Here is a 26,918-nt window from a genome sequence, read left to right on the forward strand (position 1 = left end):
CAGCATGCTGGAAACATTTCTTTTTCTTTCTACCCTTATTTCAAGGACTAACAGGTGATTTGACTCTGCTGCCATTCTTTGTGCTTCAGTTTCTCTGCCTTCTTGGCAGTTGATAATCAACATCCGTTCAAGCTCTTTTCCTTCTCCCCAGTATCTGTGAAAATTGGCCCCAATGATTTTAATTCATTGCTTGGCTGAAGATACTGATGATGCATGATGTGGAAACCAATTCCATGCCATGCGAACAGGAAACCCCAGAAATTCACACGTCACCAAATCGGGTTGTCATCTTTCAGGGTTGTGACAGGCTAGTTGTCCAATTTTCTCCACCTGTATGAGGACAAGAGACACGGGAGAAACAGCTACCTACTGAAAGGATCAATTATACATCAGTGTCATGTAGGCTACATTTATGCAAGACCCAGTGTATTACCGGTACCTGCTGTGAAATATGAACAACTGTCTGTGATACAGTGGAATTTCTTGTGCTTATACATTTAATTTTCTACATGTATATTAGCATAGGCACACCAGAATACATGTATGTCTTTACAAGGTTTTATTTTGTTTTTTAAACAGAGAACTGGGTAAGTGGTTTCTTAATATTCGGCTACATGTAATTGGTTTTTACAATCGCTATTTTTTCCCACATGTATGGCCAGTGCCCATATTATTGTAGATGCTGCATCCATTGGAATGTACTGTGGATTGTAATTGATGTATGTACGAGTGTATTTGTATTGCTTTTTACATTACTCACTGAAGGGTGGCAATAATTATCTCAAATTCAAAACTTGAGTCATTCCCTTCATGGATGTGAAATTGAGTGTTTTTACATGTTCCACTTTTTTGTAAGAGTTTACAGAAGAACTGCAAATGTTGCTTAAATGGTAGGCAGAACTCCAACATTTGTTTCCTTTACCAATGACATTGTCACTGCTTCACTAACCCTGAGCTTGTTGGGGTCAGTTTATACCAGGCAAGATATGGGACGGAGGGGTACCCCCCTTACCTGTCCAATCCCTATACACACTCTCGACTATTGTTACCTAACACATCCCCCCTAGAATTCTGTAAAGAATTCCTGGGATTCCGATCAAACAGTAACCAACACAAAGGCGGGGAAGGGTCTTTCCGTCCCATATCCTTCTTCAAATGGGTCAGTTGGCTCAGTGGATTAATCTTTCAGGTCACAACATTTACCCTTTATTTCACAAGGGGGATCAAAGGAGGATTGACTGAAGGTGTAGATGAGGTGGATGGGGTCTGATCTGGATATGATCCCCATTTCAGGAAGGATCTGATCTGGGTCTGATCCAGAAATGTGAGAGTATGATAACAATTGCTGGATCAGATTCCACAGTTTGACACAACCATATGTTTAGTATGCATGATGCAGTGGAGTTTGAAAGTTAAAATTCATAATTTAGGATGAGGACGCTGTGCTTGTCCCAGTGCAGTCTAGTGCACAATAAAATTGCAAGATGAGTAATTCTTCCTCGACTGGACCCCACCATGTCATACTTTATCGTTCATGTGTATGGCAACACCATCTTGTCAATTTAAAAACTTTCCAAAAGTACTAAAAATTATAACACTTCAGTCAGTGTAGATTTGTGTTTTGGTTTAGTTACGTACATACATGTACATGTAGGTTTGTCAGTGTTTCATGTGAAATTAATGTTTTTACATTGTATATCTGAGTTGGCACATGTTTACAGTGCAAAAAATGCTGTGAAATGTGCATCATGGTCAGCATTCAAAATCATCTTGTCCATAGTGATATTGGCAGCAAAATATTTTGCAGATGGATGCTGAGTACATGTACCTGAGATTTGTGGACATCTAGGCTTTTCCATTAAAAAGAAATACAATCAAAAGTGGATGTCAGTCATAACAGAAGATTGCTGTTATGAAGGTATTATTATTATTATTTATTCGGCCAAACAAGAGTAAACAACAAACAAGGACATGTATATAAAGAAAAAGACAAACATCAAACAACAAACCATAAGAACCCACTTTAAGGCGGCCAGGATTAATAAAAGTGAAAATAAACCACTGTAGCTTGAAAGCCAATTAATCCTTCCTTAAAGTGGAACAAAAACCATTTAAAAGTAGAAAACTAAAATGGCAAGAGAATCACTGGGAACCGTCAGGATAAAGGCTTAAAAGTACTATAAAATCAATATTGATAAGAAGAATTACATGTACATGTATTAACAAAGTAAATTAAGTGTTCTGGTAGGTCTTTGACCACCATTTTAATTGTGCATGAAAAATGACCACAAGTACAGTACATGTATAGCGGTGTTGACAATGTAGGTTTCTGTGCATTTGCTTCCCACAATGCGTCTTTTGAAGAAGAATTGAACAGCATGATGTATACATGTACATTACCGTACATACATGTACATGTACATTGTACGTGTATGTGCATGCTATTAGGAGGTGGCTCCTTGACAGGTCATTCCATTCTGCTCCACTCTTCATGAATAAGAATACCTGTATTATCCTGGTTACACTGGGGTTTGAGAGCTTTGTACAAGTTCCATCTGTGGCTTCCAGTATACATGTACATGTATTCATCCTTTCTTGTGTACTGGTATACAGCTTAAATCTTTGGGAAATCTTTGACTTTTCACCTCTGGAGGTAATTCTGTTTTTGCTTTCTCTTTTCAGGCTATTCCACGGGTGATGGGTTACACATTTACCAGTACACGTAAAATCTTTAGTCTATTTTGCATGATGGTAAGCTTCTATGATACAGCTTTATGTACACGTACATACAGGCATTCACTCGAGCGATAGAAATCATAAATAGAAAGGGAATTTATTGAAAGTAAAAGTAAACAGTTTGAATCCAACTGTTTGGATTTTCTATACTTTATACATGTATTTGTACATAAAGAAAATTTCTGAAAAAATTATAGTGTTTGTAAATAGATGGTGCCAAAGCTGTCTGTATCACAAATGCTTGCTAAATGGGAGAAATGTCGCAAACTGTTTCATATGTTCATATCATGTACATACATGACCTGTATACATGTACATGTACCTCTTCATGTTAATATTACATGTACATGTATCACTCATGCATGTGGTCAGTAAGAATCATGAAGTGTGTTACCCTGGTACGTGTACATCTGCGCTAATACATGGGGCCTTGTGGCATACCGGAACAATGTGAACTACCCCACAAGGCCAGTTTTTACCTTGTGGGGTACCAAAATCCACAAGAGTTTCATGAAACTGATATTTGGAAATAACTCAAAAGGGGAAAATTTTGATGGATAAAAATCTGTTGCAAATTGAAATGTTTTATATAAGGGACATACGATCGAAACTTCAACCCAGGAAAGTGAATTTGGTTTAAATTGGAGTGATTTGAAATTTTTTTCGTGTTGTGTGGGAGTTTTGTACACAAGAACAAAGGAAATACCCCACAAGTATAGCTGTGTAAGGATTAATGTGAGTGTAATACTCACATGAGTGCTACAAGCATAAACATGTACCTTACATGTACTTCATGTACAGTACATGTACATGTACCTTGGAACATATATGTATGCAGATTTTATGGAGTCAATCAGCAGAAAAAAAGTGTGGCATAAATGTGTGTGTTTGAGTAACACAGTTTTCTTTGCTGGTATGTGTACATGTACTGGTATTAATTGTACATATTCAATATGCATTTGTGTGGTTTTCTTTCCAGGAGATTCAAACGTGTGAAATGTCATGCGTCATTTCATTTGCATGTACATGTATCTTGTCAGATTGAAGTATCTTTTTTTTTTGCTGGTACATGTAGCTGGTTTGTTATGTGATTTTAGCACATTTCAATTGATGTACATGTACATGCTTGATAGTATCGGTGGCATAAAATCAATAAATTATATTTGCCACAGGCCCACTTGACATGCTTTACTATGTATACCAGTACATGTACGCTAAACGGATGTTACATATTACTTACCCGCACATATTGAAAGCAAGACTTGTAACAATTTTGTAAGGAAACTTAACAGATTCAGAACAAGTACACACATTTAAGTTTGTGTACTGTTACATGTACTGTACATGTACTGTATGTTCAAAGAGACAAATAGATTTTGTGTCTTTCCACATGGAGACAGTATATTGCAGTATGTGTACATGTACATGCAGGTTGGTTGTTTGATTTGGTCTGTTTGTCGAATATTGGTTTATGTGGAGTTTGTGCCTTCTTGTGATTTACATGTAGACACAGGATGGTACATACTGTACCATAGTTGTCCTTGGGGTTATGCATCACAGGTACATGTACATGTACCCGACGGTATAGGTACCGGTACATAAGTTTTTGTGTTAAATGCACTGTATTTGCTTTGTTGATATAATTGTCCCCGGTCAGACCTTATGCACGGTCTACTGGTACTGTACCTTTCTGGGCATGTTTTTCCCCAACCTCTAACCTCCTCCCTTAGACTCCATCATGTGCTTTTCTTGTCAGTGCCATACATGTACATGTACATTTTACGTGTGGTGTATGTACAGTACCTGTGTGCATGGATTGCCATACCAACCGAAAAGAAGTGCAAATGAAGGAAATGTACAACTTACAGGTACCAGTACAGTACATGTTGAAATCCGAATTGTGTTCTTATGCTAACAAAGTCACAAGTTTGTTCTTGTGCCAGTATGCAAGTTTTTATACATGCTATACATTGTTGAGTGATTTTTCCTAACTACATGTAAATGTATGACACAGGTCTAAAATTTGAACTTCCTCAGTTATCGTCCTGAAAAAAAATGTACACTAACGGAATTTGATATTTCCAACTTTTGTTTTTACTTCATCATTTGATTTGGCATTTTAGTTAGGGTTGGCATGGTTGGTTGGAAAATGTAGTGTGAATATTTATGAAGCGATCAGTCTCTCAAGTCCCTCTATAATTGACCTGAGGACTGTCTATTAATTCGTTTAGATGTCAGAAATCAGATTGGCTTTAGGGAAGGTTGCTAAAATTCAAAACATACCGATAGTACAGAATATTCATTTGCTCACATGTTGCTCTGTGCGCTTACTACAAGTGCAAAAAATGCATGCCGCAAGAAGGAAAATTCCTCATAAGAGATTCAGAGTCAAATGCAATCATTGACTGCCTCAGGATGTGGTGGCACCACTTCCCACAATTATGCCACTCCACTCATTTCCCTCATTTCAATTTCAAATCATTGCTTGATTATAATGCACTTTGAGGATAATTATAGTTGAGTTGATGAATTGCAGCTGAGCAGAACATTGCCATAATCAGAATGCCTGAAAGTACAAACCTTTATGCTATGATAAAACAGAGCCCAGCAATTGATGATGTAAGGTACATGAACATGTACATGTACTGCAGGCAAACTCATGTACTGTACATGTACTGTACATGTACTGTACATGTACTGTACATGTACTGTACATGTACACATGTACTGTGAAGTGCTCTGCATTTGTTGAGTAGTCATATTCTTTTACAAAAAACTCTCTAACATGTCTAAGGAGTAACCAACAAGAACAAATCCCACTTTTTCCTCAAATTTCTGTTTCCTCATTGAATTGAATACAGGAATTTGGGTGTGCAGGTGTTCCCTTGGTGTTGTACTGAAACAGTTGATCAAATTTTAAGTTCACTCTTGCAGTTTTTATATAGGCGCACATGGTACATAATGCAGAAAATTAAATTTTAAAACATATTTTTACAGAGATGATTTACTGTACAATGTTGTTTTATAATGCTTTCAGAAAAACGTGTGGTTTCAGCTATAAAATTCAGGAACTCAAATGGAGGAATGTTTACTCATGTGCTGTGTTTTGAGACATTTTTACCAAAATGTACATGTACATATAGGATGCTGGATAAATGAAGTTCGCCTGTAAAACTTTGATCTATGTGTAATAGTCTGCTTGTGTTTATGTCACTGTCCCAACTGTAGTTTGGATGATCCGAATTACATGTACATGTTTAGTAAATCATTGGAGTGTGCTAGTGCATCTTTGGAGTCTGCCCATCAATCGTATGTAGTGCACTCGTGTGACATGTGACAGTGTGATGTGCCATGTACATGTATTGTACACATCATCAATATGCCGGTACCTGTAAACTCTTGTTTTTTGTTCTTGTCAGTGATAAAAGAAGAGACTGATGAATTTATGGTGGATTTTTTGGGGTTTGAGCAACAGAATACTGGAAATGGTCAAGAAATTTTTATCAAAATTTGCCAACATTGGTTTGGCAACCCAACTATAGCGATATGGTATCAAGTGCAATACGTGGATACGTGGGCTGATATTACTATTGCTTGGCATAAAAGCATAGATGCCTGCACCCACGTACATGTACATGTATATGTACATTCTCAGTGATTTGAACAGCTGTAACTCCCAAAACTAAACCAGACAATAATGTTACAAGCCAACATATTTGCTAAACTTGTTCAAACATTGAAACAGGCATGGATTAATGAGTGATATATTAAGAAAAACCTGCTAGAGTGTGAGTTTGGCATTTGTAAATCTTTGATGCAGTTGTGTAAATTGGAGACAGTTTTCTCACTTTTCCCCTCAGGAAATTATAAACCAAAATATTCAACTCCAATCACTGTCCCAATGTAAGTTTCAACTTGGATGAACAGGTACCGATACAACATTTTAGATTAAATACTGTACATGTACAGTAGGTTCAGGCCATTTTCTCATGCCCTATGAAAAACGCCTTCAGTTTCACAAAGTGTGATGAGCAATGCGGTAGACCATGTGTTTAATTCAAGCAACTTACCAAGCTTACTATAGGCCTACTTGTGTTCAATTAAAGTGTGTACAAATGCTCAGTCAAAGCAGAACAATCTCTTTTTTTTGCATTTATTGATGCATGCTCATTGTGTGAGCACATCGTACATGTACTAGTGCGTGAAGCTCCCTCCATACAGCAAAGCTTCTAAACATTTGAGTGGGTGATGGTGATACACAATCTCAAGTTATGTAAATGTAAATGTCACCCAGAGGTACATGTATGTAGGGACAAAGCTCTGTTTTCATCTACCTGTAATTTTTTAACTCATGTGAAATACGCCTTACACATGTACATGTACTGTGCCGGGCACATTTATAGTAAAACACGACAATCATGTTTTTGCATATTGTTCGTAATTTTTACTTTTTTACTCATTTCATTCATTCCTGCATTTTTCCAATTTCCAAATTATTTCCTCACATTAGGAAGAGAGCAAGGTAAGGATAATACATGTATTGTGACTGTCACTGTTTTGTGTTGTTTGTGAAGTACTTCTGATAACTAATCATAACACACACGAGTATTGTATTCAGAGATTGTGTGCATTTGTGAATGAATGCGAGTCTGCTGTACTTTCCCTTTTCAAATATGTACACCAACTGTTGAACGTACATGTGATCGTTTGTAAACAACATTTACCAATTGCCATGGCAACAGGCACAAAACCTGCATAAATGAGGCATGTAAGTACCACTGTTCTGGTGTGCATCTTATCATTTCCAAAGTGTTCTTTTACAGTGTGAAAAAGCACGTTTGTTATCTTTTTGTCTGTGCATGCGCACACGTATTTGATATTGGTGACCTGGTTTACACATAATGTACAGTTACGTGTATTGAGTATTTTAGTTGTTAAATCTTACACTATTTGACAAACTGAAACTTGTGTTGAATGTACATGTGTATACCTTTTTATAGATATCATTACAATTGTTTGTTCAATGTACAGTACATGTACGTACGGCATACATTGAACATGTACTTACATGTACACTGTATGTATCGTACATTGTACATGTACTGATACATCTGCATGTCAGTTCTCTGTTCAGTTGCACCGGTATGTACCACATAGTCACCTTTTAGTGTGTAATCCAGTGCCCAAATTGTGAGGCCGTGCAGTGTGTGTGCACAGTTGTTGGTATTTGCACTTTCAGTTTCAGTTTTGTAAGTTTTGCCATACAATATGTGCTCGTGAACATTTCAGTTTTAGGTTTGGTTGTTTGCATCTAACACTGTACTTGTACCTGAGGCTTCATGAATTTGTGGTGTACATGTACTGGTATATGTTTGTTTACACATACAACTTAGGCCTACACACAGTAACTGCATTACATGTAAAATGTTGACTTGATGTGCATGCCCCACACATTGTGTCATTTTATTTTCCCTTCACATATGCATATGCCCCGTTAATTAATGTCTAAGCTCTCAGATCTCTAGAAAAAGGGCAGAATTTCCTTACCGTAGCTCGGTGGTCAGGTGCGGTGGGCTAATACAGTGTACCATTGGCGTGCAATGCAAAACCAAATATAGTGCAACAGACCGAAACATCTAACTATGGTAGTACGAGTTCAGGTGTTACAAAATTTTGGTTAAGACAAGTGTTTTTTGCATAGTGGCTGAAAGTACATGTATGTTTAGTACAAGCTTTTTTAAGGCAACTTGTCAATCAGCTTTGAAATTCAATTTTGAAAGGTGCTTCCATAATTAATTCATGTGCAGTAGTACAGTGCTGCGGTTTTCCTCTGAATCAAGCTGTTTGTGTCCGGTGCTGCAAGAGAGACGAACAGTGGGCGTGTGCGGTTCCCATACTCAACATAGAAATTTCTTGTGCTGCCTGAACACAAGCATGTGCCGCCAAAAGCACTACATGTATGATATTTAGGACAGTGGTGAACAAAAGAAATCTTTCATTTGAATCCCCCGCCCCCCATTCCCCGAGACAAATTCCCCCAGGAAACTAATAAAAATGGTGTTCTGTAACCAAATACCCAGCCCCCAAAATGCCCTCCCCTGTCAAAAAATCATTACCCGCTCCCCACCATAACAAGAAAATATCATCCCATCTGATTATGAAATTTCTATAAATTCTCAATTTAAGAAAATCATTACTAAACCGTGGTTTTCAGTCCAAAAATATTTAAGAAAATAACATTCACAAGTTTTGAAGTAAAAAGTGCACCCCTCACAAATAATTTGTCACCAAACTCACACGCCTTTCCAAAATACATTTATATTTGCCCCCTACTGTCCACACCACCTGTAGCTGGTTACTCCCACCCCCCATTTTTATGTGCCAAAAGCATAGCTCTGGGGTTGGTTACCAACTAAAATGTTAATGTACTTAGGTTACATGTGTGCATGTGCATACAGCATCGCTTGGAATCGACATGACTGGTGGAAATTGCACTTCCTCTTTACATTTTTATAATTATTCTTTATTACACGTCTTTATTAACAGTACATATACACGTCACTTTCATAAACAAACTTTTTGAAATCAAATTCATATATCAAAACATACATACGTTTGAACAAAAAGTTATGCATACTAAATATACATGTGTACGCTTTACCCACGGTCGATCGGTGATACATACATGTATGTCGAGCAGGACAACAGCTTTTGCATAGATAAAGTCTAGATAATACAAGCTAATTTAGTAAGTCCCAAAGCCCTCGTATTAACAAGAGTCAACTGTACATCTAATTTAGTAAGTCCCATGGCCCTGGTATTGACAACAGTCAACTTTTCCGTTAGTTTAGCTTGGACCCAGAGTGGCCTGAGCTAGCCCAGGGTGCTACTTCATGTACATGTAGTTGGTATAGACTCCTATAGCTTCCTGGCCCTGCTACAACCTGACCATTGCCACAGCCAGACACTCTGTCGTACACCATGTGCTACACTAGTCCTACTGACTAGCCTCAGTCCTTCCTATCTACCGTACGTTGAGCCATTGATGTAGTATCTCAATCCATTCATTGTGCTCACCATATTCTACATGTAGTTCAGATGGTAGTGCGGCTCAGTTCACACGGCTGGCCCCATTCAGCTTTTGTCCTGTCTCTGTGGTAGACCACTCCCACCACGGCCCAGCCGATCTGAATAGCAATAGCCTTGTACTATGCCCTCTCTGTTTGGCTGGAATCCATGGTCCTACCTACATGTACCATATGTACTCAGTTATTAATTTTACCACTTCAGTATTGCACTGTCATTCTAAGACACCAAGTTACTCCTTCAAAACCCCATGAAGTAATGCAAGAGAGCACCATAGAACAATAAACCAGTTACAGTTTGACTGTTACCCAAACCCTGTAGGGTATACTGTTCACTTTAACAAATTGCTGACCCTGAATATCACTCCCCAAATAGTAAAATAAAAGTTGTGCTACAACCAGCCTAATATTTAGGTAATGCAACAATTACAATTGGTCATGTCCACAAATGCATTCAGGTGTGTCCAGTGCACTTACTCCCAAGCACTAGCACTACAGCGCTGGGTTCAAATAGGTTGTGACGAGGTAGTTTAGAAGAATGCTATTAAAGTTTTAACAGATTTTGTAAGATTTGAGACTTTGGTTGGTTGAGGCTATACTGAGAAAGTTTGTGGGTACATCATGTGGAATTTATTCCCTCTAGAAATGTGATTATTCTGATAAGAATTGGTGAGGAGGAATTTGCTGTTTCAAAAAGGATGCTCTGGTCACCCTCTGAGGGGATGCTGGACTGGAATGGACCGCTGTCTTATAAAGTGTTGTGGAATCAGTGGCAGGTAGAAGAGGATGCCAGAGAGGGATTGGCTTAGTTCATTGGTCACTTGAGCATTATGGGTGGATGCTGGTAGCTGGAGCATGAAGTAGCTTGGCCTGATGGAGGCAGGGGATGTTGTTGATTTTGATGAAGATGACAAAACGCCATGAGTGATGTGGACTTCGGGTACAGGGGACACTAACATCTGGGAAGAGAGGTACATGGAGCCTTGGCTCATAAGATGTCACTGAGCTGGACCCCGATGCCTTTTGGGATGGTGAAATGGTGGAATAATTCTGTGGCTTCATAAATTCTTCTGGGGAGCTACTTCTTCATAGGGATGATGATCTGCACAGAGTCCCAGTGGATTTGATGGTCGGACATGTTTGCATGCTTGACGATGGCCAACTTGTAGTTTCTTCATCAGCAACAGTTTTCTTTTATCCTGATGGGGGCATTCCCACCAGTTTCCCTGATGCAGACCTTACCACTCCCACAGGGCAGTGCATAGCTGGTTTGCCCCTGGGTCGAGGCAGAGGGGAAACTTCAATGTTTGCTTGCTGTAGAATGCATCAGAGCTGGTGGGAGCTTGGGCTTCAGGTGTACCATGGGTCACGCTAACACAGTGGGAGTAGTGGAGGGTTTGGTTATACATGTAGATAGAAGACCCTAACTTCTGTAGAGAGGTGGGTACGGGAAAACCCTATGTCCAGGTAAGGGGCTCAGAGAGTATGGTATCCTTTAAGTTTGAGAAAAATCTTGACAACCATGCATTTTTGTTGCAGGCAATCCTTGCCACAGATCTCATAGGCTCGGGGGACAGTTGTGTGGTTGACAAACAACTTTGATGGTAGGGTGGTGGAAGTATCTGCCATTGAGGTATGGGCTGGTGTAGGTGGTTTGGTGGATGCAGTTGTGGAGAGAGCCAACAGGGTTTTTCATGAGCTTGACATCAAGGAAGGACAGATGGCCGTCTTTTTCTTGTTTCATGGTGAACTTGATGGTGGGGTATTGCTTTTTGAAGTAGTCCAGGAACTCTTAAACAGTATCTTGACCATTGGGTCAGATGACAAATGTATCAGCCATTTATCACAATCAGAGGCTGGGTATGAGGTCTGTGTTGAGAAGACAAAATGTTTCAAACGTTTCCATGAAGATGCCTTCTAGGACCAGGGGTATTTGACATTTTGATGTTCTGGGCAGAAGATAGAGCAGTGTGGTGTGAGAGGTCAGAATTATCATCCATGTGTTGCTTGGCTAGGTGGCAGGCTTCATCCATGGAACATTGGTGAATAGGGATGACCTCGTTGAAGCTCACCATGATGTTGATGGGCTGGAGTGCGAGTCCTCGGGTGAGATTGATGACCCGATAATTGGCAATGTTGTGGATTGTGTGGCTCACCAAGGGCTGGAGGTTGCTGTTAAGAAATGCTGTTTCATAGTTGGATTATCCTCGGGATCATGATTGGGAGGAGGGTGTGGATCTTTGGTTGGTTGAAGAATCTTTGGCAAAATGAGACTGATGGACAGAAATGGTGTTATTACACCTCATAGATATTCATGAACAAATCAGAGAGCATTATTGGCCGATTCTGCTGCACGTCCAGGAAGTAGAAATGATGTGTGCCCAAGTGACATCATCCTGGTGAGCACATATACACCCCACTGCCGTGCAGTACTGTAGGTTTTTCTGGTGGTACCAAAATTCCCTCTATAATGTAGCAAGCAATCTTTATGGAAACAATCTGTTGTTGTTATCCTTGTAACTACCACAGTAAAGATGCATTAAAGAGTGCTGGTGCCAGACTATTACAACCCTGTTGATAGACATGACACCCAGAACTGTGCATGCAGTTCTATGAGTTCCCCACTACATTTGTGTCATGTTATGAGTTGAATATTTATGAGGTGCAGTAAAACAAAAACAGTGTGGTTTATTTCTGGAAAGTTCACACCAGGAGGTGGTTAAGCTGACCTATACCTCTGGGCCAGTAATTGTCATTACCGGGTACTTCCCGTAAACCATGCTATATTAGTATAATACAGTGTGGCCGGAGCGGCATGTCAGGAGTTTGCTGGCGATGGGTTTCTTAATAGATAGACTGGGGTCCTTAGACAGAGGATGGTAGGCTTCCGAAACAAGGATGTCTTTAACCCCTTCGCGACGGATGACTGCAGACGCCGTGCCTTGAGAAAAGTTTAATTTCCGGATGGCTGCGGTAGCCGCATACCACACCTGCAACTTTTATTTAGGTACACCTGTAGTTACTGGGAGCTTTGCATTGAATGGAAATCTGGGGCAACTTGGAAAGTTTTACCCCACAATACCAAGTAAATTGGATTTATTTATCATAACATCCCCTTTGTCTTTGATTGAATACCATGGGTAATCTCCATGGAGTGTCGCTGACTTCACTGTGAGGGCTTATGCAATGCACTTTGTGTGGGCCTGGAGCACGATGAATACAGGCCATTGACATGGTGTGTGCGCAATTGTTTACGGCCCTGTTGGGCCCTGAACACGCGCACAACACCCCAGTACCCACACTCGGGAGCGAGGCCTGCCAAGAAGAAGGTCAAGACTTCGTCCATGCAATGGTCGGCTGATGACAACTTCCCCCGCCGACACGGCTTTCAAGGCACAGCAGGCATTCAAGTGCAAGAACTGTTTTAAGGTTTATCACACTTGAATCTTGTGTTTTTCTTGTGTCTCTTTATTTTATAATTATGGGAAGGATTTAATTAGAAGGGGGCTGTGTTAGATATCATTACATTCAGAAAGGGGCTTTGAATATAACTTGCAAAAAACAAAACTGAAGAAAATTATGTGCGTACATAGCGCAAGATGAAAAATGGGCAAATTTTACGGGTAATATTGATTGGGTATTTGATGAAATAAAAACTTGTGAAGCACACTATGTACAAGTGAGGGCTGGGCATTGATGCTAGGCATGCATGGACTACTGGGGAGCGGGAACACAAGCCACGGTGCCCGCCTGTGGCAAGCGTAGACCTTGTGAACTTAGCGGGCACTGCATGCTTCGCTGTGGCCGAGCGTTATTAGGTAGTTAATGTTGTTGTGTGGGTAAGGCAAGTGCTGGGTGCCTGGTTATTATGCTACATGTATATGGGATCCAAATACCCCAGCGTAAATTGTGGCTACAAAGAGCCGGACTTTGTGCAGTGTGCGACCCAGCAAACTTGGGGGATAAGGCCTGGGTGACCTTGCTACATGTCTGCGGCTGCTGTTAGCAAAATGGGGAAAAAAACAGCAGCCAGGCAGGACGTGGTAAAAATATCCCGCCGTCAAGGGGTTAAAGTTTATGGTGTTTTCCCAGTTCATGATGATGGTGGACTTGCCCTTATTGGTAGAGAGGATGTGCACTGTCTTGTCAATCCAGAGAACTCAATGAGCTGTGGGTTTGGATTTGGATTAGGGTGGGCTCGGCTGATTTGATGTTACGAAGGACTCAATCAATCTTCATAAGGTTGCTAATAGATGGAAACGTCAGTAGGAATATGACCCTCAAGAACAGTGTTCTACAAGGAAATGCCCTTGCCCCAGTGCTCTTCACTTTATACTGCAGACCTACCACCCACAAGAAGTTCAATGTTCATGGATGCCTATGACTGACATGTAGCTATCCTCACAACATGCAACACGTTCAAGGAAGTAGAATGCAATCTTACACAGGACATGCAGGACCTGCAGAATAATACCACTAATGGCCCTCAAGCTTTACACAAGGAAAACAGTCTGCTCAGTGTGAAACCTCTATGAAAGAGAAGCCGACAGACAACTGAAAGTCAAACTGAATTGAGCCCACCTTCCCCTCTGTGCCTTCCCTGCCCACCTTGGTGTGAAGTTTGACTGCCTCTCACTTTTCACAATCACATCCACAACACTGCAGGAAAATGTTGGCAGACTATGTTGCCACAACCAGGGAGTAGATGTTACCACTCTTCGCTCCTCCATTTTAGTCCTTGTAACACTCTAGTTGAGTACTACATGAATGTATCTGCCTAGAAGTGGAGCAGTCACGCCAAGGAAATTGATGTCCAACTGACTATGTTGCCACAACCAGGGAGTAGATGTTACCACTCTTCGCTCCTCCATTTTAGTCCTTGTAACACTCTAGTTGAGTACTACATGAATGTATCTGCCTAGAAGTGGAGCAGTCATGCCAAGGAAATTGATGTCCAACTGCTTTCAGCATCACCGCAGACTGTCTGAAGCCCACACCATCTCCATCTCAAATCTCTCAGATCTCTGGGCTTCCCACCTCACCATTTCAGACAAGAAGCTGCCACAAGTCAGGTATATGTAGCATTCACAACTGCCAATCAGGAGCGCTACAATGTACCTAAACCATATCAAGGAAAACAGGAACACCAGCAGACAACAATCGTTCCTCGTCTGGAGCACTGACTAACTGGCAGCACCGTCTCGTTTTGCTCCCAGAAAATGTTGGTTTTTTTATTGTAATTCCTGTTTTAGGAGTGTTGATATAATAACAATGATAATAAATTAATGGAAGAGGCTACAGCAGTCACTACAGCCAGCTCTGTGGCTTGCCTCTCAAAAAAACCAATACACAACATATGAAGCCTCAGCTTGCCAGTGACTGGAATGGCAGACCTTATTGACAGTTCAGTTCTTTATACCCTAATCAACTGACTTGCTCAACCTGCCCCCCAAAACACAGTACAATTTGCAAGTTTGAATCATGCTGCGGTAAGCATTTAGTGCCCGTTTTACCATAAAGCCGATTCAAGTTAATGTACGAACCGACCTTAATGCTGAAGTACATGTATTCAGTTTTCAGGCTTTGTTTTGATTCAGCCTACTCGGCAAATAGTCATTGAAAGCAACCTTGGGTCATTGCCAAGAAAAAAGTTTGGGAACTGCATACATGCTGGCTGTGAGGTTATCAATGTCTGTTCCAGGTGTTAGGGATTATTTTGGTCATTGTAGTAGAACACTGTTCCATGTGTTTTGGGACTTAATACACTAACCAGCATGCTGGTCATAAAGAAGGCACAATCTGGCATCAAGCACTGGGGTCTCAAGTAAAGACTAAACAATTGAAGTCATGAAACCTTACATGGGTGCGCAAAAGGTACAAATCGTCTGAGGTATTGCTGCAGGTGGAGATCGGCCAGTTCTGATGTCTTGAATGCCCCACATTCTTGCGGACCGATCAAGGTGCTGATTTCGGAGCCACATCACTAAGCAACAGTACTACCATGACAACATTATTAGACTGGGTGTTTGTGCATGGCTTTCAATTATTTTCCAGATTATTTTAAAGTCCTGAGTTAACCCTTATTTGATCCTTTTATTTCAAAATGAAAACAATGGGGACCCTTCAAAGGAGTGCAAAAAACGTTAAGGGCAACCATAAAGATTAGGAGATGGGCCAAAAGATTAGGAAAGAAATTACCATAAACTGCCGAAGACATGCTGTATGACTAGCATGAACGTTTTAACAAGTCTGCGACACCGTGACAGCCATCAGCAAGATCAGACAGTTGGCAAGATCAGAACCAAGCCGGCGATGTTAAGATTCATTTCATGAAAGGGGAGTCAGAGGTTTATTGGGCTGAACACTGTAACAATTTATTGCCTTTGAGTTTTTCTTGAGTGACCCACATCAAGTATAATTCTAGGAAAAGGCACTAACATTCTTCTTTCACGTGGGACGAGACATTGTCTATAACAACAACTGCTTAATTTAATTTACACCTGGTATGCCTGTGCCTATGCAAATACAGCTAAACTTTTTTTCATTATATTGGTACTTTCTATATATCAATGTTAAAGTGATGTCGTTCATATTGATATCAAAGCAGAGTTAATATATCGGATCATTTAATCAATTCACTACACAATGAAATATAGTTTATACTATAGATGCTCGGCATTGCATTGTTGAAGAAGGAAACAATTTTGAGGTAACTTTGCCGAACACCAGCACAACACAAAGCTGTAGACAAAAAAGCACATATTTGGAGTGCCAGAATTGGCCTGCAGATCTACATGTACCTCACCTGTCAATTATCCAGGCACTCAGGAACATCCTGTGGCCCATGGATTTTTCCAGACAAATTGCACACACTGCACTTTGAGTGTTAAAAGCAAAGATCGTATAGCACCGCATAGCGGCACTTAAGATCAAGAACTTCACTGTGAACAGCCGTAAAACGTTGTTATCGCATGGGTGCCATTTGGATAGGAATACGCTATGTTAACACAACAGGTGCAGGCACTGCGACAGGCACGTACACCTGATATGCCTGCGCCTATGGAATAGCGTTCACACTCGAATGGCACCTATGCTGATAATAGCTTTTTGGCTGAGTTCTCCAACTTGTGTCGCTATGCGGCACTATACGATCCTTGGTTAAAAGTAAACAGCATTGAACTGAAAAAATAAAACAAGTCCATTGAATGATACACAAATATAACAAACCAAATACTCTGCCAATTTTGATGTTAAGCACAATTGTGAACCTTGCATAAATTTATTGTACTCGCATCTGAGTTGATTATCCTATGAATGGATGTTATTCAAATGACAAATTGCAGTACCTGCAAATCGTGTACACTGCATTTACCTTTAAGATACAGGTATCAAACAAACCAAAACCCTCTTCTGGGGATAGATATTTTAGTACATGTAGGCTCATTGAACTTGTTAATATATTGGTACTGTGAAATGCACATTTCAGTTTTCCATTTGAACATTGAAATATTTCATGCAGCTTAAAAATTCAAGATTTATCCTTTCTCGTCTGGCCGCTGTGTTGATACAGTAGGTCTTTTCTGACATCTTAATACTATACCATATGGTTGGTACACATAGGCAACCAGATGGCAGATGGCAGACCACTTAGTTACTTGATAATCTACCAGTACATGTTATTGGCACCAAAAGGGTCCTATTACAGTGCAGCCAAACTAACTCAATGCTGAACTTGGATATAGTGTGTCTGCCAATTTAGGTGTAAAATTTCAAATGATTAAATTTCTTTTGAATAATGACTTAACCTTTGAACTTCTTTCATGTCTTTTCTTTAGTTGCATCATGTACTTGTAGCTTGGAAAAATCATGCACAGGGTTAATTAGGATCCTTCTTAGACTTTGCTAAGGGTTATTCCAGAAATTAGGGGTCCATTTTTTTTCGTGTCCCTGTCACATCTGACATACGATTTTGTAAGTTCAGAACACATTTTTCTAGATGAACTAATGCAAACTACCTGCCAAACAAATACTAGTTTGAAATCCATCCCGGTGATATTTCCATGTCAAATATCAAAGGTTAGTTGTAACTGGGACACAAAAATGTCACACTTTTGGACCTCTAATTTCTGGAATTACCCTTAAATTTATTTAATTTATAAAGCCCAATGAAAGCTAGGTTTTTGCTGAAAATACGGCAAACATTTTGTACTTTTCTCTCTCATGATAAATTTTGATCTTGGTATTTACATGTAATAGATTCATCAAACCATTTGTTCCCTTTTTCTTGGAATCAAAGCACAGGCACTGTGCTGTAGATGTACTAAGGATGGGAATTTGCAATACGTTTCATTTGAAAAACATTCACTAACACTTTCCCATATCGTTTAAACGTTTAGCCAACACTTCACAGAGGCTGCCGCCGCCTACCTCAGTGTTTTTATACATACATGTACATGTATGCATAATTATACAGTTCAACTACATGCACATGGTCAAGCCTATGTTAAAATGTACATTGATATTGGGGCATTTAGAACAAGCAATGTTTGTTTTAGAATTCAGTTATTTCTCAAAAGGAATGTACGCATAGATGCCAAAAGGAGAAAAAACAGTATGTAACAGGGGTCGTTTACAATAAAAGTGAATGCCAGATTGCATCAATCAAAATGTCAAACCTCTATTAAAGGGGTGGTTCCGTTTAAACGTCTTTTGTTTAAATGTTTAAACATGTTTATGTAAATGTCTCAAGCTTAAGATGTACATGTGGATTTACAGACCATTAATAGAGACATACATGTACGTACAAGTGCACTTTTTGTGATTTATTAACAGTAACTACATCCCACTTTAACTGTGATACTTGTTGCATATTTATTTTTAATGTGTGGTGAGCCTGGCAATGTTTTACATATAATTTCTTCAGGCAGTGAGACATTTTATAAAAGAATAATTTCCCCTTCATTTGTGTATCATTAGGACATTGAAAAATGAACTCTATGAGCTGCGTAGGAAAGGTGCTGTCAAAGCAGCTGATGAGAATGACAACACCCGTGCCTGCATACGTTGCCGGGAGCCCCTTGGCCTCTTGTTCAACACTGGTGACAGCTGTCCAAAGTGTCAACACAAGGTGTGCAAGGCTTGTCAGGTGATATTGCCAAGTGGAACTCGGTGGCTGTGTACTGTCTGTCACAAAAACATGTAAGTGCCTATTAGAGACTATTAGAGACAGTCATAGATTGATGGTGTTGGGGCATTAAATGCTGTCTGAACTATCACCTCCTGAAATCAATTTTTTGTAATTTTCTCCCTGTTGAATATTTTTGTATAAAATATATAATAAAAAGAAACCAAAGTTCCCTTAATTATAACCTTTATACAACAGGTCACAAGACCACCTTCCAAACTTAACATCAAAAAATGTAATAGTTTTCCCTGTTATGGAAAAAAAAGTAAAATCATGGCCCAGGAGACCCTCTTTGCCAAGTTTAGAAATGCTCATTAAGTATTTATGATATGCCCGTGATCTTAAAACGTCATGGGGAGCTGGATGTATGGGTGTAAATGCTACATGTGTAGGGTGCATGTTTCTATGCAACTCTCATGGTAGAGGCTACTCAAAATGCAATGTTCTTGCATTGTTTTTGTCATAAATAAAACATACCCCAGTCTCGTGCAATTTGTAGTTCTGGACAGGAATCTCTTAAACTGAAACTTGTTTCAGTGCAATTACTCATTGAATCTTATCATTCAGGACAACACTCAACACACAACACATTAAGGGTAGATTTTAAACCCTTTAAGTTGTCCTGGGAAAGTAATATGCCAAGGATGTTTGGAGGAGTGCTTAGACAAATATCCAGAATCTTCAGAACCAATTTGAATTTAGGAAAGCAGTGGGTTCAACATTTGTGAATAAAAACGAAACCTTTTATAAAGAAAATGTACAAAAATTAAGGATTGGGGCTTAAAAAAGAACTCTTGTTAAAGGAGAATCTTGTATTTAAAGTGCTGTTATTAACGAGGTTGGACTGTCAAACTTGTCACACAACCACTGGCCTGCTTGTCTTTACTGGATAATAAAGAAAATTTCAAAGAATTAAGAGTTGCAGAGATACATGTTCTTAGATGCCGGTTCACATTTTTATTCAAGTGGAATACGAAGAAAGTTTGATGTCACGAAACTTTATGCCAAAAAGTTCAACAAAATCCCCACGTCCATTTTTGTGATTTAAGCTGTTTGCCAATGTTGTTGATGACATCACAGCGCACTGGCCTAGCGGACCATTCACAAAATAGCACCAGCTACAAAGTCGGCGCAGCATACCCGCGCCGGTGACTGTTTCCCGAGAGTTGTAATGTGCATTGCACTGTTTCCATGTGGTCACTGTCACCGAACGTTCTGCCGCTCACAACACAGTCGCTGGCCCAGGTGTACCGACTTGACACAGCACGCTGTGAATGGACCGCTAAGCCGGCGTGTCATGACATCGCTAACGGATATTAACATACAGGTAAACTCGCAAAATGAAAATTGGCGACTTTCAGCTGGACGACAAGCGTGTCCGATTCGAGGGGGAAAAATGTTTCCTTTCTTCCATTACGCTCATTTTTATTTGTGAGTTTTAAGTGGCTATTATGCTCCTGTATACATTGAGTTTCTGGTAAATTTTACCTTCATATCTTGAGAAGAAACCCGCATCCCGTAACTTTTTGTCACAGCGTAACATGCGAGTAACGAAAGCTTCGACTGAAATTTCTTGACGATGTAAGAACGGCAGGAACTTGGCATGTCTTTGTCATGTGACAATCACGTGACAGCGCATGCAGGCTTGCAATATGATCCTGACTCGGGCGAACGTTGGAAGTGACACTAAGTTTTTTGTTTACAATGTAACCATTTTGTGAGTAACTAAAATATTTTTTGACGAGAACTGACAGGGATATCTTCAGAAATGTTTAGGATCTCAGACACAACTTAGTTGTGTTAGTTGATATTTTAGGTTTTTGAAATGATTTGCAACAGCTTTTTGCTTGTTTTTAACAGCCAAAAATGATTTTCACTGGAGGAACGAAATGTTACGTTGTTATATCAGATTACGACAGCACCTGTATTCTCAATTAAAATGAATTTCATTTGGAGATTTATCTGATGTCATAATTTACCTTTCTGTTGATAGGTTAGTTAGAAAATAAAAGATTTATTTGTTCTGCCAGTGGTATGAAATGTCATATGATATAGGTCATCAAAAACGTCACACTAAATACCAAAAACCAGTGAGAAACGATGAGGTTTCTCCCTTGCAATTATTGTGTAAATCAACTTTTTTTAATGTAAATGAATTGAATGTAATCAACGCACATTAATTGACAAATACTTATGAAAATTAAATGGGGAAGTGAAACTGGTCTTTTTTAAATGGTCATGATAATTGTGATGTCCCTAAAATACACATTGGCCCCCATATTAAAGTAAAGGCCCACATACATGTACATGTAGCAACAGGGTTCACAAGCCTCCTAGAAAACCTGGAAAATCCTTGAATTTTATACCCGTCCTAGAAAGTACTGGAAAATGCTTAATTTAAAAAAAAAGTCCTTTAAATTTATGGAAATCGCAGCAAAATCAAATTTTACTTTTAAAATGAGAGCAAGATGATCTACAGTAATAAACTGTGACCGAAAATTTACCGCAATCAATCGATTCCCCGTGTACATTGTCACAATACATTATTCACAGTGTGGGGTCTACTCACTCAAGAACACACTCGCACTGTGCGCAGCGCTGTAAGCGAAATCAATTTTGGATGGTGCCCAAATGTGATTCTTTGCATGCGTGGGACACCATTGATCATTACTAAACTTTCTTGTAGTCAGATTTTACCTTCGGTTTTTGTAGCTCCATGGTGAATTGTCTGTTGTGGCTATGATTATGAAATCACTCTCTATTAAATTTATGAACTTTATTGAATACCTAATTAAATATATCCGGTCATTATGAATTAATAAAGCTCAGTGTAAAAGTAAAACTGTGACTGTGTCAAACTTTATTCCTTAACATTGAATGGACTAGGGGATGTTTATTTTTTATGATGCCAGCTGTGTGTAGGCCTACCTCGTGGTCTGGTTATCACTGTCAGAACCGGAATGAAGTCCTAGAAAAATCAAACTTTATACCTTGAAAGCCCTGGAATATTTTTTTTCACAAGGGTGTATTAACCCTGTAGCAAATGTTTGTTAACCGCACTTCTGTTACCCACATCCAATTTTCCTAAGCTGTAGTTTTGAATAAAATTGAATAGAGGACTGTTGCCTTGATCATTTTGTGTGAGCCTTGGCTTAAAGGATAGCATTAATTAATTTTTCTTAGATTTTTGATACTTTTGATAATGTTTAACACTACCAGGTATTTGAAATCACTATTAATTTAGATGTAAATGAATTAAAGGCATTTTTCTAAAAATCAAAAATGATGCATGCTTTCATGGACAACTGAGGGTTCTATTGCTGTCGTGTCATCCATTGTTGTAGTCGAGACCACTTAAGACCTTCACAATACCACATGAGACCAGCTCAAGACCAACACAAGACCTCCAGTCTGAATTCAAGTCACCAGCTATTCAAATGAACTGCAACAAATGCATTCCTTTGTCATTGTTCACTCTGTTACTTGTGACTGGTCTTGTGCATGGTCTTGCATCTAGTCTTGTCAACTACAACACTGATGTAATCCAGGGAAGACACAGTTCAGTGCATTTGTTGTTTGGAATCATTACCTCAGAATTTACTCACTGAAACATTTATAAGAGAGGGCTGCCAAATTGTTTGCTTATTGCTACTGGTACACTGTACATTTTCACAACAATGGATCACCACAGAAAATAAACTTTGCCTCAGCAAAGTAAAAAAAAATCAGCTTGCTTTAGTGTACAGGGTAACATTGAGGTTTTCATTTTTCCCATAAATACTCATCAGCATGGAAACCAACCTGGCAGCAAAGTACCCTTTGAAATAGCAAAAAAAATCCGAAAACAGGGTTAACTGAGACGCGAGGGTGCATTTAAGAGATTTGTATGAACAAAAACTGCAGTACAGAAACCCTTTAAAGAAAGCTGAATGTATTTCAATCACTTAACATTTGTCCAGTTTGCCTAAAAAAAACAAGAATTCCCTGGCTTTGTAGCATTATTTTGATATGCAATGAAAGATGCCACAGCTCTAGAATAAATTTTCTCATATTTCTAAGACACTAGAGGGCACTGTTTATGTCATTTGTTTCATTCATTTGTTCATTCGTGTTTATTGTACCTGTACATGTATGGGTACATGTAGCAACTACGTGTATGAGTGGATGCTTTGCATGTCTGTTACAATTTTTATTGATTGGTCGTACATGAAGGGCACTTTCGTGTTTGTTTTTGAAGGCCTTTTAATCTTTTGATCAATAGTTCACACATATTTATAATTTCTCTCTTCAAATATTTCCGTGTAGGCAAATTCAACTTGAAACTGGTGAGTGGCACTACTCCAAACTGCAAGTTGACAGTGTTCCACTATTTGGTTCTGACCTTGTGAAGGCATCATTGGCTAAAGCTAGGCATTCTCAGAAGGATCCAACCACTCTCCCTATACTGACTGCATCAGATCTCAGATCAGACACACGCGCATCCTTGCAAGGGAAGCAACACAGTGACCCAGGAAGAGGACGGCACCATAAAAGGCGGCAAGACAGTCGCACATCTTCAGAATACGCCAGTTCCAGGCAGGATAGTCGGCGAAGTGCCAGGTATGAGTATTCATCCAGTGGGCCTAGTTCCCCAGTCACTTCTATCAGAACCTCCTCAGGAGTTTCCTCTAGTTTCGCAGGGAATACCTCTGCTTCAGAAGTCTATTCTGAACCTGAGGATTATCCAAGAGGGAGAGAGGGAAATAAGTGGAAGAAGGTGGCAGTTGTCTCACAAGCTGGCCAGAGGTTTTTCAAGCGAAAAGGAGACGTGAAATCAAACACATCACTCCAAAAGATACGGACACATGATCGCAGTAACAGGTACACAATAACACATCACATTTCATTTCTTCATACATGTACATGATCTGATTTTCCAAAACCTCAGTTTATGCAGTAGTTCATAACACAATAACTCATCACATTCCATATCATCTTAGATGGTATCATCCTCCAAACAGGAAACCTCATTGTATCATTCTTGTATTAGTATTATAAAATCAACCAACTGCCACATTTGTGTATTTTTCAATAAAATGTTAATGCCACCAGGTATTTATATGAAAGAAGCTCATCCGTTACATCGTCCATCTGCTTTAGTGTAGACCAGACAGTTGCAATAGAAAGCATTACTCCATCCTTTTCATATTTCATAAACAAATTGTACAAAAACATTTGAGTTGCATTCAACATTTCTTTTTCAAAATTAACTGAAAGAATTTCAGATCTCCAAATCAGTTTGATTTGTCCATGCACATTTGCATGTATACAGTGTCCTGTCTACTCTAAGTGGGTTGGGGCAACATTTTGGAAAAGGGGCATGCATCAGTGATGTAGTCAAGTCCATCTAATGTCCATGAAGGCTTGAGTCCAACCCAAGCCGAGTCCATGAAAGCCTGAGTCCAAACCAATCTGAGTCCATAAAGGCCTAAGTCCAGTCCAAGTCCAAGCCAAGTCCGAGTCGAGCTCAAGTTTGAGTCTGAATTGTCAAGTCTGAGCCAAGTCCAAGTCCAGCCGTTGAAAGTTTTCATAGCAGAAGACTGGGCACAAAAACTTCATGTCATTCCTAGGCTGTTCCATACTTTCCAGGGATCCAAATATGATGAACAAACTTTTTTTTCTGCATTTAGAAATTATAAAAGTGCTTTTTAAAGAAGTATTGACTTCGGTTGTATGAAAGAGTTACATGATGTCACTCTGGTATAATGATGATTGGCACAACAAGGAGAGGATTACATGTATGAGAAAGTTGATGCTTCACACAGAATGTATTTATGTTGCATGGACTAGGAGATTTAACTTGAACTCAAGTCCGGACTGGAGTCCTCCATCACTGGCGTACAATAAATATGTGTAATCTCACCAAACTGTTTAAAACATCTAGTCATGTTTTCATAAAGTAAATAAACGCACAAAAGATGACACTTGCAACCATTTGAACATCTATCATCTTCCCCAAAAGTTTTAGAGGCAGCTTCTGAAAATGTTTGATACAGTAATGTAAAACATTTTAGTAGAATTTTTCCCAAACCATTTTCAGTAAAAAGCATTCACTTTCATCAGCATGTGTTCAAATTCATGCACATTTTTATATTTGTTTTGATACTGGGTGCCTTTTTCACAGTTATCACTGACTATTGCTTTAATTTACATTTTTGTGCTAACAGGTGTGTATTTTGTAACTGTGTAATTCTGTTTGTTTGTAGACATTCAGACCACCATTTTCACAAGTGCATCAGTAGCATTACTGGGGTACATTTGGCAGTGGGCAATTCGAAGGCTGTCATTTTTGGAGAGTTTTATGATTCTATCACAAAAATGCACATTCTAAAATCTCCAACAAAAATAACCTGCAACAATTGGAAAGCGGTCTAGATATTCAAGTGTAGTACCTACATAGAATGATACACTAATCCCCGCCCACTGTGCATGTACAATAAGCAACAACGTTGTTCGCTTCACTGCTCCTCTTCAGTGTAACATTGAATACTGCAACCATGTGTATCATACACACATGCATGCATATCAAGTACAAATCACAGTTATTGTACGATTGACCAAAAGACTATGGGTAGGGCTTAACAAATCAGTCTATTCTGCATTAGTAAAGTGTGATAAAAAGGCTGTTTGAGTTAATTATTCTGTGCATCTGAACAAGTTGCACCCCGAAAACAGACAGGACCAACAATAGATCTTAACATTTCCAAGAATGGATTTGTATCGGGGAGATGTTAATTGATTTGGATTTTTGCCCTGCCAACGTGTATTATAACACTGTAAACTCAGTGTTTGCCCCCGAAGGCTTGTAAAAAACCCCCCAAGCGTACTCGGGAGGGACTTGAACCCATGACTCCCTGCTCACTTGTGCAGACTAGTAAGCAAGAAGTTTGAGTCCCACCAGAGTATGCTTGTGGTTTTTTGTGGTATTTTTTTCACAAGCCTTCTGGGACAAACACTGCGTATACAGTGTATACACGTCAGGCAGGGTAAAAATTCAAAATCAATTAACATCTCTCTGACGCAAGTCCTTTCTTGGAAATAGTTGTTCACGGTACCTTGGGTATAGGATAAAGCATGATAAAACCAGGAACATATTCATTTGGAGTACTTGCGCAACTTCACATTTGTACCCCTGTTTTCAAAATAAAGTCCCCCCCGTTGATGAATGGGTCCTGATTGTTGAAACGATTCCTGGCTGGCCCCCCTAACTACTTGATGTACTTGGTACTTTTACAGAAGTGAAGTAAAATGTTCTCAAAAACTGCATCCTTTGCTAATTTAAACCATGCCCACAAAGTAAAAGGAAGTAACATCTCTTAAAATGAAAAATACCAGTGCTTAACATTTTGTACATGCTTACATCCAATTATAAAAAAGGTGGATCACATTTCAGAACAGTTTTTCTAAGTTTTATTTTTTGAATCCCCTTTTCACAAAAAGTCCCACCCCCTAAAAAAACAAAATCTGCAGGATCAGAGATGGTACATGTACGTCTCAGTCTTAAAAGAATTTTTAGCACATGGCAAATTTCATGCTTTTACCACAGAGTGCAACAAAATCCCTTTTCCAAATTTGGGTCAAGTGTTGTTCTCCTAATTGAGGATTCTTTGCTATATGTCAAATTCTGAAATATCTTCAGAATGGTACTCACCATAAATTGAGAGACATATCATGTTGCTGGATTTGAAATTGTTTCATCTTCAATTTAAAGGCTTTTAATTACATGTACATGTCGAGGAGCAAATCTTCACCAGTATGCAAACCGGATTAATGTACCAGTACATGCAACTGGGTTTGAATTTATCATTAATTACATGTACATGTACATGTAGTTCTTAAGGCTAGGATTATTTGTACCCCACTGAATGGTGAAT

At 39.3% G+C, this 26,918-nt stretch overlaps 1 protein-coding gene across 4 annotated transcripts in view; it reads left to right on the forward strand.

Annotated features, from left to right (window-relative positions):
- The window catches only part of LOC110986672 (synaptotagmin-like protein 4), an 82,615-nt gene that overhangs the window by 18,659 nt on the left and 37,038 nt on the right, over positions 1 to 26,918 (forward strand). Inside the window, exons 6-8 of one of the 4 annotated variants that reach the window (XM_022248740.2) lie at positions 7,247 to 7,258; positions 18,798 to 19,019; positions 23,311 to 23,604. In XM_022248740.2, coding sequence (XP_022104432.2) covers positions 7,247 to 7,258; positions 18,798 to 19,019; positions 23,311 to 23,604 — 528 coding nt within the window. Of the gene's footprint in view, positions 1 to 2,682; positions 2,752 to 7,246; positions 7,259 to 18,797; positions 19,020 to 23,310; positions 23,866 to 26,918 lie in introns of all 4 variants that reach the window. The other 3 variants (XM_087146928.1, XM_087146929.1, XM_087146927.1) reach the window with 3 other exon arrangements.

Source organism: Acanthaster planci, linkage group LG15, assembly GCF_054643075.1.
Source record: "Acanthaster planci isolate LZ-2023a linkage group LG15, COTS_SCS, whole genome shotgun sequence".
NCBI classification, from domain to species: Eukaryota; Metazoa; Echinodermata; class Asteroidea; order Valvatida; family Acanthasteridae; genus Acanthaster; species Acanthaster planci.